This window comes from Prunus mume, linkage group LG3 (assembly GCF_029339155.1).
Source record: "Prunus mume cultivar Tortuosa linkage group LG3, ASM2933915v1, whole genome shotgun sequence".
NCBI lineage: Eukaryota > Viridiplantae > Streptophyta > Magnoliopsida > Rosales > Rosaceae > Prunus > Prunus mume.
In genome coordinates this window covers 9701404-9713630 of record NC_142700.1, presented here as the reverse complement: position 1 = coordinate 9713630, position 12227 = coordinate 9701404, and the positions used below count along the sequence as shown (strand labels likewise).

Genomic DNA, 12227 nt, shown 5'->3' with positions numbered 1-12227 from the left:
CCCGTATAAAGAATGTAGCATTTTTCCCATTAAATACTCATATCATACACGTACGTACGTATTTCTAAATACTACAACCGTTTTCCATATACGTCTTAAAGACTCGGTATAATGAAAGTAAACGTATAATACACGTACACACGTATTTTAATGATTATTTAATATCAAAGAACAAGAAACAAAGTACACAAAATAATTCAAAACAATTAATTACTATTTACCAAGTAATTTACTAAATCAGTAAAATATTTAAATGTTCACTAAAGAAATAATAATTACAAACTAATTCAAGTAATTAAAAAATGGCTAAGGTATTACTTAATTACATGTATTAAATTAAAGAAGTTGGCCAAAAAACAAAAGTAAGGAAACTAATTTTATATTTTAAACTTTAAAAAAAATAAAGATAATAGGCAAAACAACCTCTCCCGACTAAATTACCTCTGCTAACGAAATTTCGTCGGGAAAACCTAATCCGGCAAATTTTGTCGGCATAGAATTTTGCCAACGAAATTTCGTCGGGAAAGCGTAATCCGCAAATTTTGTCGATATAGACTTGTGACGAAATTTCGTCGGGTGAGGTTTTTTTTTTTAAGAAAGTGAATATAATCTTAGAGCATCCACAATGGGCTCCCTAAACCACCTCCTTAGACAAATTTTAGGAGGAATCGTAAACATGTAACTCCAATCACGCTCCCTATTCACCTCCTAAAATATGGAGTCCTCTAGGAGCTCCTAAATCTGAGGAGAGAGAAAGGACTCCTAGTGGCTCCCTATAATTTAATATTGTTTTATTTAATGAGTATTTCAAATCTTTATTTAATGCTAACTATTTTTTATTTTATTTTTTAATAGAGATGGACCAATCAAAAAAGAGTTATAGCATTTATCACTCTCCAAATTAGGGAGTATGGTTGGAGTTGAAATTTTTTAGAGAGCTCCTAAAATAGCTTTCTTATATTCTTAGCCAAATTTTAGCTAAAAAATAGAGAGCATCATTGTGGATGCTCTTAGTGTGTTTAGGTCAATAATTTCTTTTTGGTAATTAAATGATATCTTTAATCACTTGGGCACATTAGTAGTGAATAATTAGTATTAAATGTTTTAAGTTGCATCGTAAATGATATCACTTAATAAATAGTATTTAGTTTATAAAGAATTTGAATTTAATAAAATTCTTAAATAGTAATTATTCACTGAGTAAACAATAATTAAAAAAGAGAAATTCAGATTATGGTATTTAGAGAGTATAGCCGCGGCTATGCTCTTTAAATATCTAACGGGTGCCTTTTTGTTTTTAAAAATTTTTCTCATGATTTTCCTTTGTCAATAAGACTAGTCTAGAGCATTATCGATTACGTTTAGGCCATTACCAAGGTATAGCTATTGTCCCGTGTTGATTTTTTACGTTTCAAGAGTTTATACCCGTCTAAAGAATGTAGCATTTTTCCCATTGAATACTCGTATTATACACGTATGTATGTATTTCTTAATACTACAACCGTTTTTCGTATACGTCTTAAAGACTCGGTATAATGAAAGTAAACGTATAATACACGTACGCACGTATTTTAATGATTATTTAATATCAAAGAACAAAAAACAAAGTACACAAAATAATTCAAAACAATTAATTACTATTTACCAAGTAATTTACGAAATCAGTAAAATATTTAAATGTACACTAAAGAAATAATAATTAGAAACTAATTCAAGTAATTAAAAAAAGTAATGCTACACTTACCACATTTTTATCCTACATTTCTATACCACATGATATGGCATGTCCATATTATATGTCACATCAATTTAATTAATGAAGTGTATTTTAATTTAGACAATTAGAAAAATAAATACTGGAATAAATCATAAAAGAAAAGAAAATATTAAATAATTTTAATTAATGTGGTTGTCCACCTCAGCTGCCACATAAGATGGTATAGGAATGTGGTATACAAATGTGGTAAAAGTAGCATTATTCTTAAAAAAAGGCTAAGGTATTACTTAATTACATGTATTAAATTAAAGAAGTTGGCCAACAAAAGTAAGGAAATTAATTTTATATCTTAAATTTTAAAAAATAAAGATAAAGGGCAGAACAACCTCTCCTGGCGAAATTCTGATTATGGTATTTATAGAGTATAGCCGCGGGGCTGAGCGTCTATACCTCCTACGTGCCATGCGGGTCCTTTTAAATAAAAATAAATAGTATAGATGCGCGCCTATACTCTTTAAATATCAAATGGGTGCCTTTTAAAAAAAAAATAAAAAATTCTCCATGATTTTTCTTTTTCAATAAGACTAGTCTAGAGCATTATTCATTTCGTTTAGGCCATTACCAAGGTATAGCTATTGTCCCACGTTGATTTTTTACTTTTCAAGAGTTTATACTCGTATAAAGAATTTAGCATTTTCTCATTTAATACTCATATTATACACGTATGTACGTATTTCTCAATACTACATCCGTTTTCCGTTTTCGTCTTAAAGATTCAATATAATGGAAGCAACATATAATACATGTATGCACGTATTTTAATGATTATTTAATATCAAAGAACAAAAAACAAAGTACGCAAAATAATTCAAAATAATTAATTACTATTTACAAAGTAATTTACGAAATCAATAAAATATTTAAATATTCACTAAAGAAATAATAATTAAGACATAAAAACTAATTAAAGTAATTAAAACAAGACTAAGGCATTACTTAATTACATGTATTAAATTAAAGAAGTTGGCCAAAAAAAAAATGTAAAGAAACTAATTTTATATTTTAAAATTTTAAAAATAAAAAATAAAATAATAAAATAAAAAGCAGAACAACATGTCTCAATGAAATTTCGTCGGCACAGGTCCACAGACCTCTCCGATGAAATTTCGTTGAGGGAAACCTAAACCTACAAACTTTTGCCTGCATAGACCTGTGTTGAAGAAATATCGTCGAGAGAGGTTTTTTTTCAAAAATAAATATAAACTTAGTATCTTTAAGTCAATAATTTCTTTTTAATTAAATGATATCTCAGCCTGATTTAATTACTATCATTAGTAGTGAATAATTATTACTAAATATTTTAATATCGTAAATGATATTACTTAATAAATAGTATTTAGTTTATAAAAAAATTATTTAATAAAATTCTTAAATACAAAGGCAAATCCCTTATGATACACTAGATCTGACTTGGTTATTGATAGAGTGAATAGATATGTCGTTTCTTGAAATCTCTCTTCTAAGTAAACAATAATTAAAACATAAGTAATAATTAAAAAAGAGAAATTCAGATTATGGTATTTACAGAGTATAGCCTCGCGGCTGTACTTTGACAATATTCTTTTTGTAGAGTATAGCCGTGCGGCTATACTCAAATTTGGCCTCATAGGCTCTATGCGGGTCCTTTAATTACATATATTAAATTATAGAAGTGGGCCAAAAAAACAAAAGTAAAGAAACTAATTTTATATTTTCAAAATTAAAAACAAAACAAAAACACCTATCCCGAAGAAAGTTTCTTGGGACGCGGCTATACTGTTTAAAAAAATTAAAAGCTGGATATAGCCGCGCAGCTATACAACTTAAGAGGTGTGTCCCACAGTATCCATGTCATCAATTAATGTTTGACTAGACGGTCCACTTAACGGAGGGTGTAGATTGGTCACTTTTAATAACGTAGGGGTGTAAATTGATGAAATTGAAACATGGCCCATATTGAAAATCACCCCAAAACACGAGGGGGTGAAATGATGTTAGCCCTTAATTTAATTTACTATTTATAATTTAAACATTTTTGAAGAGAAAAATATTTTACTATTTATATTCTATTTAAAATCAACATTTTTGAAGTTTTAGAAAAATATTTTGGGATAGGATTTTTGACATCCATGTGTCGGCACGTGATTAGTCCTATAGAGTTATGATTATATTTTTTTATTGTTCTAAAACCAACCTAAAAATTAATTTAAATGGAAAAAGATGATGGAAGGTTTGTAAAAAAAATGAAGAGATCGTGAGAAATTATGTAAAATTATGAAATTGAGGAAGGGTAGTATGTAAAATGATGAAGATGTGTGAAATTATGTAAGAATGAGGTAGGTAATTTATATAAAAAAATGTAGGAATTTTTTAGAATTCAAAAAAATCATATTTTTTGGATTTAAAAAATAATAAAATAAAATTAGCTGACGTCACTTAATTACTAGGTGACGTCAACTGGGCCCCATCCAATTATTCAGCCCAAGCTGGTCAAAGGGCCACATGTGACCCTCATTTTAGGAATTGACTATTTTTGTAGCCCCCATTTTTTTCTTTTCTTTTTTTTTCTTTTTTTGTATGTAACCCTTTGTGTAGCCCACTTTTGAAGATGGGTTTTGAGCATTTTGGGCTATATTTGAGGATATAGCCCTCACTTGGAGATGGCCTAAAATCTCCCAACCTTTTGTTCAAGTTCTAAATAATCAGCAACCAGCGCATATCACAAAGGAGCTTAATGAAAGTTCATAGCCAATGAGCAATTTCAAGAGGACAGTTTTATTCATGTTCAAAGGCTTAGTTTATGCAGTAAACTGTCACTATCTGTATATATCATAAATTTTACATTATGTCAATCACCATTTTATGGCAATGAGGTTGGTTTATACTTTTAAAGGGAAAATCTTTAGCTTAATCTCAACCTTTATAACAAGTGTCAGTAGTGTCAAGGATCATTGGCAATGTTTAAATTAGCAGTATGTGAGAGAGAGAGAGAGAGAGAGAGAGAGAGAGATGAATAAAATGTGAACAAAATTCAAAATTTCAATGCCGCCAAAAATATTTGAGTACATCATCATATTATTTTTGTTCTAACCTCAAAATTAAACTCCAAAACAAAAGGTGAAACCTAAACTGGATGCTGCAAATCAAAGGTAAATGTCAACCTAAATTTTCCTAAGAATCCTCACATCACAGTCAAAATCTTGATCATGTCAGTGTTAACGCGGTGCAGAACCACAACCGAATCTCCAGGCTTGCAGAGACACTTTTCCTTTGCATATTGAATGGCAGACTGTATGCTCTCTTCTGTGGAATCAGCATGAGAAGCTCTTATGGAACCAGAGCTGAGAAGAGGCAGAACACCCCTATAGATGAGGCTGTGCCTTGCTGGAGCTGCATCACTGCATGACCACTCAAAAGAGTCTGTTGTTATCTCAGGCACCACCACAGACAAAATTGGCATGCTTGGCCTGTACTTAGCCACAAGCTTCGCCGTGCTTCCTCCTCTGGTCAGAACTAAAATCAGAGCTGCCTTTGTGCAATTTGCCGTCTGCACTGCTGAGGAGGCCAAGCTCTCTAATGGGGTCATAGGCATTCGTGCAGCATCCATCTTTCTCTTGAAGAGCTCCCCATAGTTTATAGAATCCTCTGCAGAAACACAAATTTTGGCCATGGTTTGAACTGTAATTTCAGGATAGGCCCCGGCTGCAGTTTCTCCGCTGAGCATCACGCAGTCGGTTCCATCAAGGACTGCATTGGCAACATCAGTGGCTTCAGCTCGGGTGGGACGTGGAGATTTGACCATGGACTCCAACATCTGAGTAGCAGTCACCACCGGCTTTCCTTGTCTGTTGGCCTTCTCTATCATCAACTTCTGAGCTAAGAATATCTTCTCAATTGGAATTTCCATTCCCAGGTCACCCCTTGCCACCATAAATGCATCCGAGTTTGCAAGAATTTCATCGAAATTTGCAACCCCTTCTTGATTCTCAACCTTCGGAAGAACAAAACACAAAAGAACAAGAATAATCAGTATAAAGTTATTAACATGTTGTAGTAATCATATTACTGAGATCAAAAACTAATTTCCGACTACATACCTTGGACATAAGCATTATATTCTTTGCATGCTCCCCCAACACTTTTCGGACCTCAACAAGGTCTGAACCTTTGCGCACGAAAGAGAGCGCAATCATGTCAATCTTATTCGGAACTCCCCACTCTAAGATATCAACTTTGTCCTTCTCTGTTAGAGTTGGCAGATCAACAACCACTCCAGGGAGATTGACATTCTTCTTCTCACCCAACTCTGCAGAGTTCTCACAGCGACAATGTACCAAACCGAGCTCCTTGTCGCAAGCCAGAACCTTTAAAGTAATTTTCCCATCAGCACACAAGATATCAGTTTGGGGTTTCACATCCTCAGCCAACCTTTTGTAGCTCATAGAGATCATGTTCTCATCACCAAGAATTGTATAGTCAGTGGTGATGGTGATCTCTTGACCCTGTTTAAGATCTATGGATTGCCCATCTTTCAGCAACCCTGTTCGAATTTCTGGACCCTGTAACAAAAGAAAGCATCATTATTAGCCAATTATTGTTCATAATAAACACAAAAGAAAGAATTTTATAAAAAATTTAAATAAATAAAAAATCAACAAGCAGTTTCTCGTACTACCATGTAGAAAATTTACCCAAACTTAAATTTATCAATTAAGCACCGGACCAAATATGAAGATGACCTCTTTGAATCCTCATTCTTACACAAGTGTCAATTATTTTAGAAGGGTTAATAAAGTTCATAGCATTGAGAACAAATTCTAATGACGCACAATAAAAACCAAGATCAACCCCCTATGAATTTTTTTTAAGGAATTAAAAGCTGGACACTTGATTGAATTTGGAAAACAGATTTACATAATTTTCGGATTTACTTGATAGAAAGCTAGAGCAACATAAAAGACTGTAAATATACACAAAACCATATAAAGAATTTTACCTTAGTGTCCAACATGACAGCACAGAGAATGCCAGTGTTGTTCATGGCAATCCTGAGATTGTCAAGAGTTTCTTGGTGGTAAGCATGAGTTCCATGTGAGAAGTTGAAGCGAGCAACGTTCATGCCGGCCCTCAGAAGCTTCTCCAACATCTCCACAGAACGCGATGACGGTCCCAACGTGCACACAATCTTAGTCTTGGGCCTTCTATCCCCAACAACTTCAAGTATCTTCTCCATTGGCAAAGAAAGGCAAAGAAAGCAAAGGGTTTATGTGTGGGGTTTATGAGAGAAAAGGGTTTCTTGGGCGGGAGGTTCTGTTTTGAGTTGTGGCTTAATTGATGGATTGACAGAGTGTTGAAACATGACATATATATAGGTCTCTTTTCCTACTACTGCCTTGGCATATTCCTGTATTCCCAAGCGAGCAAGAAAACTTCAGATTTTATTTTATTTTCTGTCTATTTATTATTGCTTTGGACCAAAGGACTTTCCTTTTCTTGCTGCTCTTTGTTTTCCTAGCACACAAAGTCCAATTTTACAGACACGGTAATTATGTATTCTTGCACAAGGGGGTACCTTGGATTCAAACCATCTTTACGCTTTTCAATTAATAAATCAACTTTATTTTCAAAAAAATAAATAAATCAACTTTGATTACCAAAAAAAGTAATAAATAAATCAGAAGAACCCTAAATCTAGTAGGGATTGAACCCAAAGATTATTACAGCGGTGTTAGATTCTTTCCTATTTTCATTGCATCGCTTATTTCCCAAGTAAAACATATTGGGAAGAGTTATGCACCTTCAATTAATTTGGCCATTTATCAATTCCTTTAATGATAATAAACCACAACACATAATTGTGGTCATAAGTAATTGACAAGTGAAGAATAAATTTTTCATCTTTTAAACTTGAGTTAGAAAAATATTTATTGATTTAAACCACATTTGCTAATTTTTTTTTGTTTATAATTGAGGGAGGAGGATTCATACTTGGACTTAGGATGTTTTCAAACATTGGAAAGAAAAATACCACTAGACCAAGAATCGAACTTGAGTGAGAGGATAACTACCCTTTACAGAGGATGACCCATTCATAGTTTATGTTATCTCATATCAATGGCAAAATTATATAGTGAGGGTGATATATATGGACCTCTCATGTGGAGCTTCATATTAGCCATATGATCATTTCATTAAACTTAAGTGAAATTACTATTTAGATGAATCGTGTGGCTAATATGAAGATCCACATCTATAGTCCATAGATTACATCCTCACCATAGAATGACTCGATCTCAGTGGTCTTTCTATTCTATAAAGATGCCGTATGTGTCACAGTACTTCAAATTTGTATCCCAACTTCTTTTTCCCAACGAAAGTTAGCACCACACAATAATGCCTATTAAGAAACTATTAGTGATACTCAAAAAAGTCTCACTCCTCCCCATTATACGCATTTATATATGAATTTTTCGTATCTAGGTGGATCAAGTTGAACACTTGAAAATGGAAATTATCTTCAAATAATGAAGAGAACAAAAAAAATTTCATTTATTTCTCAATTTTAATTTAGGTCAAGAAATCATGTTATTTTTCAGTCAATTCAAATTCAGTTTAATAGGAGACCGAAATATCAGTTTAATCGAAAGGAGGCCCATTCACCATCCCAAGATGGACCCTTCCAAATAGTTGTCCCAAACCCATGTCCCACAATATCAAGATTGTGCAGCCCACCACACATCAAGATAATATCCATTCCACGTCATTTTATAAGGAGCAACAACATCCATGTATTCCAAAAACATCACACATTCCATATCAAACTGAGATTGAGCTCAGAAAAGCACTCTGGGATCATTAACATTTGTTCCAAAAATATATCCAAACAAAGCAATGCACATTAAAATGGTTAAACCTCAAGAGAGCACTTATTCAAATCTCTACCCTATATAGCCTCTACATGATCAGCTCTGATATAATTGAACCATTCTGGTTGAAAAACCAACCCATCTAACAACGACAAAATGCACGAAAACTGAGAAAAAATTCAGCTCAAGCATCGTCAAGTGCGAGGACTCCGGGGAGTGATTTCCCTTCGAGAAGCTCTAAGCTTGCACCACCTCCAGTCGAGATGTGGCTCATCTTCTCAGCAAGCCCAGCCTTCTCTACAGCTGCAACTGAGTCACCACCTCCAATGATTGTTGTCACCCCCTTGTCGCTGAGCTCTGCAAGCTTCTTAGCTATTGCCTGTTAACAAGAAAAGAATTAGATTAGTGGCAGTAGAAGCAATTACTTTGGAGAGGGTAATTGCATAGTATCCAAAAGATTACTTTAGAAAAAGACTAAGAATCTGCAATTTATTATATGACCCAGAAGGAACAACATTTTTTAATGAAATATCACAGGGCTTTCAGCATTTATGATAAAAATCTGCTCAAGAGTGACTTGAAAGAAACCAATTGGATGGAAAAACAGTTATACACAGATCTGAGTTGACACAAAACCCAGTCTCAGCAGACTGCTGGTGAAAAGCCGGAGGAAGGTGAGGATGACGTCAAGTCATCATGCCCCTTTTGCCCTGGGCGACACACGTGCTCCTCGCGAATTAAACAGTTAAAAAATATACACGGTGAATAATATACAGAATCGTGGTATTCTTTTAAACGAAAAAGAAAAGAAGAGGGATCGCCGTTGGGAATTAAATTCTGCTATTTGTACTTCTTTTCACAAAAAATAGAATCTGTTTAATTGTTGTTCAGTTCATATTGAAATGAATCAAAATTGATAAGGAGTAGGTCAATGATGCTCATGTACCACAAATGGGCAAAAAAGAAGACAAATAATCTAATTCAAATCAACGAATAGGGCTGAGCAGAGTATAGAGTCTTCTAGGAATTAGGTTAATAGGTAATAGATGCTTGATAATTCAGCAGAAATATAGTTTATTAAGTACCTCAGTCCCAGCAGCAAACTTTTCAAACTCAAAAACACCCATAGGTCCATTCCAAATAATGGTTTGAGTGGTAACCAGAGCTTCACTGAAAGTTTTGATCGAGTCTGGTCCGATATCCAATCCCATCCAACCATCTGGAATAGCAGACGCTGGCACAACCTGCAGGCAAATATAATCTTTTGAGAACTCGAGAATTTCACCATTTCCAACAGGATTACTAAACAAACAGAAAGTAACCACTGACCTTGCTGTTTGCATCAGCAGCAAACTTGTCAGCAATGACTACATCAGTTGGGAGCAGAATAGAAACCCCCTTAGCCTTGGCCTTCTCAAGAAGTGATTTTGCAAGATCAAGCTTGTCTTCCTCCACAAGGGATGATCCAACTGAATAACCTTGGGCCTTGTAGAAAGTAAAGATCATTCCTCCACCTAGCAAGAGAATGTTAACCTTCTCCAACAAGGATTCTATCACTCCAATCTTGGATGACACCTTTGAACCTCCAACAATAGCAGCAAATGGCCTCTTAGGATTTCCCACAGCACCAACAAGATAATCGAGTTCCTGAGATCAACACAAAAATAAAAGATGTGTTTATCATGACAAGAAAACTGTTCTTCCCTCAACAATTTCAAGGATCCAGATGTGAAACATTTTGTGACCATCATATTCTTAGTGGGAATCACTTCAATGAAAAGTAGGGCAGTGAAGAATTTGAAATTTAACTAGGTGCAATTGTCAGTTACAACCGACATACCTTCTGCATAAGGAATCCAGCAACGGAAGGCTTTAAGAACTTGGCCACTCCCTCAGTTGATGCATGAGCCCTATGAGCAGTACCAAAAGCATCATTCACATAAACATCTGCAAGTGAAGCAAGCTTCTTGGAAAATTCAGGGTCATTCTTCTCTTCCTCCTTGTAGAACCTAACATTCTCAAGAAGCAAAACTCCTCCCTCTGGAAGTTGAGCAACCAATTTTTCAACTTCCTCGCCTATACAGTCATTGGCAATCTTAACCTGTAATGTAACAGAGGAAAATAGAAAATAAAAAAGATGAGCAAATAGAACTTCCCATGAAATTTCCTAGGAGCAAAACTGTTTTGTTAATAAAATACAAACCTCAACTCCAAGGAGCTCAGACAGCCTTGGCACAAGAGGTTTCAAACTGTACTTGGGAGTGACTCCCTTGGGACGTCCCTGAAAAACAAAAATTCAAAGAACTTTTTCATAAGTAACTTTCAAAGGTTACCTCAAATTAGTTTAGCAAATAAAAAGGCAAACAAAAACTGCAAAACCATTGACACCTGTTCAATCCTAGGGGTCAATTAACTGATAGGAAGAAAATGACTGAAAGAAAAAGAAATCTCTGCTAGGAAACTATGAGCAGATGAATTACCAGACAAGATCCTAAGACCCAACAACATTACTGAAAGACAAGCTTTTGATCTAAGGAAAATTAAAAACGCAAAAATAAAAATCAATGAATAAATTAAAGTATAACTAAATGTTATTGGAAAGTCCAATACTGGGCACAAAGTTACAGCACATAATAGAGATCTTCAAAATTATCTACATAGACCAAGCAGCAAATCCATCACAACCCACATCAACCAAACTGATAAGATCTGAGTTTACCATGCAAGGGGATCTAAACAGGGGTTTTTCAGCATAAACCCAATAGGAAAAAAAAAACTTCAACAAAAAAAAAAAAACTTATCACACACAAATCTTACAAACCAAAACAATCATAAATATACAATCATAAATAATTGGTCACAGAAAAAATGAACCCAGATGCTATAATAGATAACACAAATAAGAGAAAGAGTGGATTGATGGGAGGCGTGGCTTACCAAGTGAGAAGCGAGGATGACTTTGGCACCATGGCCCTGCAAGTACTTGATGGTGGGCACAGCAGCACGGACTCTAGTATCATCAGTGATTTTGGAGTTGTCATCCAAAGGAACATTCAGATCAACCCTCACAAACACTCTCTTCCCCTTCAACTCAGCCTCCTTCAAAGTACTCACGCTCCTCTTGGTCGCCATCACAGTCACAGCGAAAAAATTACCTTCAACAAAACGAAAAATAGTAGGAAAAGATCAGAACCCAGATCAAGGATTTGTTAAATACAAACAAAGATGCGTGAAAGTTTGGATTTTGAGAGCTTACAGTGACAAAGATCAGAAAAAATGTGGTGGGTTATTGAGTGAGAGATCGAAGAACAAAGACAAGAAGACTGAGGAGTTCGAGAAGGTGACTTTATAGAGGTAGGTGCGTGGTATGTACGGCACGTGCGAGTTTTCTTGGGAGCGCACCTAGTTATTGCTATTCTTGGGCAACACGAAGAGCTTAAGGATCTTCTTTCTGTGGGTCTGGCCTTAGAGAAACCTTGGGCTGGCAGTAAATGATTTTTGTGGTGTCTTCATTTTTAATTTTTCACCTAAAATGTTTTGGCATATTCCTAGGATTCTAATTAGGCTCTTTTTTTATTTTTCCTCTCTTTTATAAGCTAATTATT

General features: G+C 34.6%; 2 protein-coding genes across 3 annotated transcripts; both read right to left on the bottom strand.

Annotated features, from left to right (window-relative positions):
• Positions 1-4770: 4770 nt before the first annotated feature.
• LOC103325792 (pyruvate kinase, cytosolic isozyme-like) lies at positions 4771-7187 on the bottom strand. Its single transcript, XM_008227972.3, has 3 exons — positions 6753-7187; positions 5854-6315; positions 4771-5747 (listed from the first exon to the last, which is right to left on the bottom strand). The coding sequence occupies exons 1-3, from the start codon at positions 6987-6989 to the stop codon at positions 4938-4940; spliced, it is 1509 nt and encodes a 502-aa protein (XP_008226194.3). The 5' UTR covers positions 6990-7187; the 3' UTR covers positions 4771-4937.
• Positions 7188-8545: 1358 nt separating this feature from the next.
• LOC103325726 (phosphoglycerate kinase 3, cytosolic) lies at positions 8546-12078 on the bottom strand. 2 transcript variants are annotated; one of them, XM_008227909.3, is made up of 7 exons: positions 11879-12078; positions 11560-11777; positions 10826-10903; positions 10463-10723; positions 9952-10269; positions 9708-9866; positions 8546-9001 (listed from the first exon to the last, which is right to left on the bottom strand). In XM_008227909.3, the coding sequence occupies exons 2-7, from the start codon at positions 11752-11754 to the stop codon at positions 8807-8809; spliced, it is 1206 nt and encodes a 401-aa protein (XP_008226131.1). In that variant the 5' UTR covers positions 11755-11777; positions 11879-12078; the 3' UTR covers positions 8546-8806. The 2 variants fall into 2 exon arrangements, with proteins under 2 accessions (XP_008226131.1, XP_088904582.1); XM_089048456.1 differs by having other exon boundaries at positions 11560-11780; positions 11877-12012.
• Between the last annotated feature and the right edge of the window lie 149 nt (positions 12079-12227).

Coding starts and splice junctions, on each gene's coding strand:
- LOC103325792 (XM_008227972.3), bottom strand. CDS start 6,989: ATGGAGAAGATACTTGAAGTTGTTGGGGATAGAAGGCCCAAGACTAAG. Junction 6,316..6,752: donor CTGTCATGTTGGACACTAAG/GTAAAATTCTTT, acceptor CTTTTGTTACAG/GGTCCAGAAATTCGAACAGG. Junction 5,748..5,853: donor ATATAATGCTTATGTCCAAG/GTATGTAGTCGG, acceptor GTTCTTCCGAAG/GTTGAGAATCAAGAAGGGGT.
- LOC103325726 (XM_008227909.3), bottom strand. CDS start 11,754: ATGGCGACCAAGAGGAGCGTGAGTACTTTGAAGGAGGCTGAGTTGAAG. Junction 10,724..10,825: donor CTGAGCTCCTTGGAGTTGAG/GTTTGTATTTTA, acceptor GTTACATTACAG/GTTAAGATTGCCAATGACTG. Junction 10,270..10,462: donor CTGGATTCCTTATGCAGAAG/GTATGTCGGTTG, acceptor TGTTGATCTCAG/GAACTCGATTATCTTGTTGG.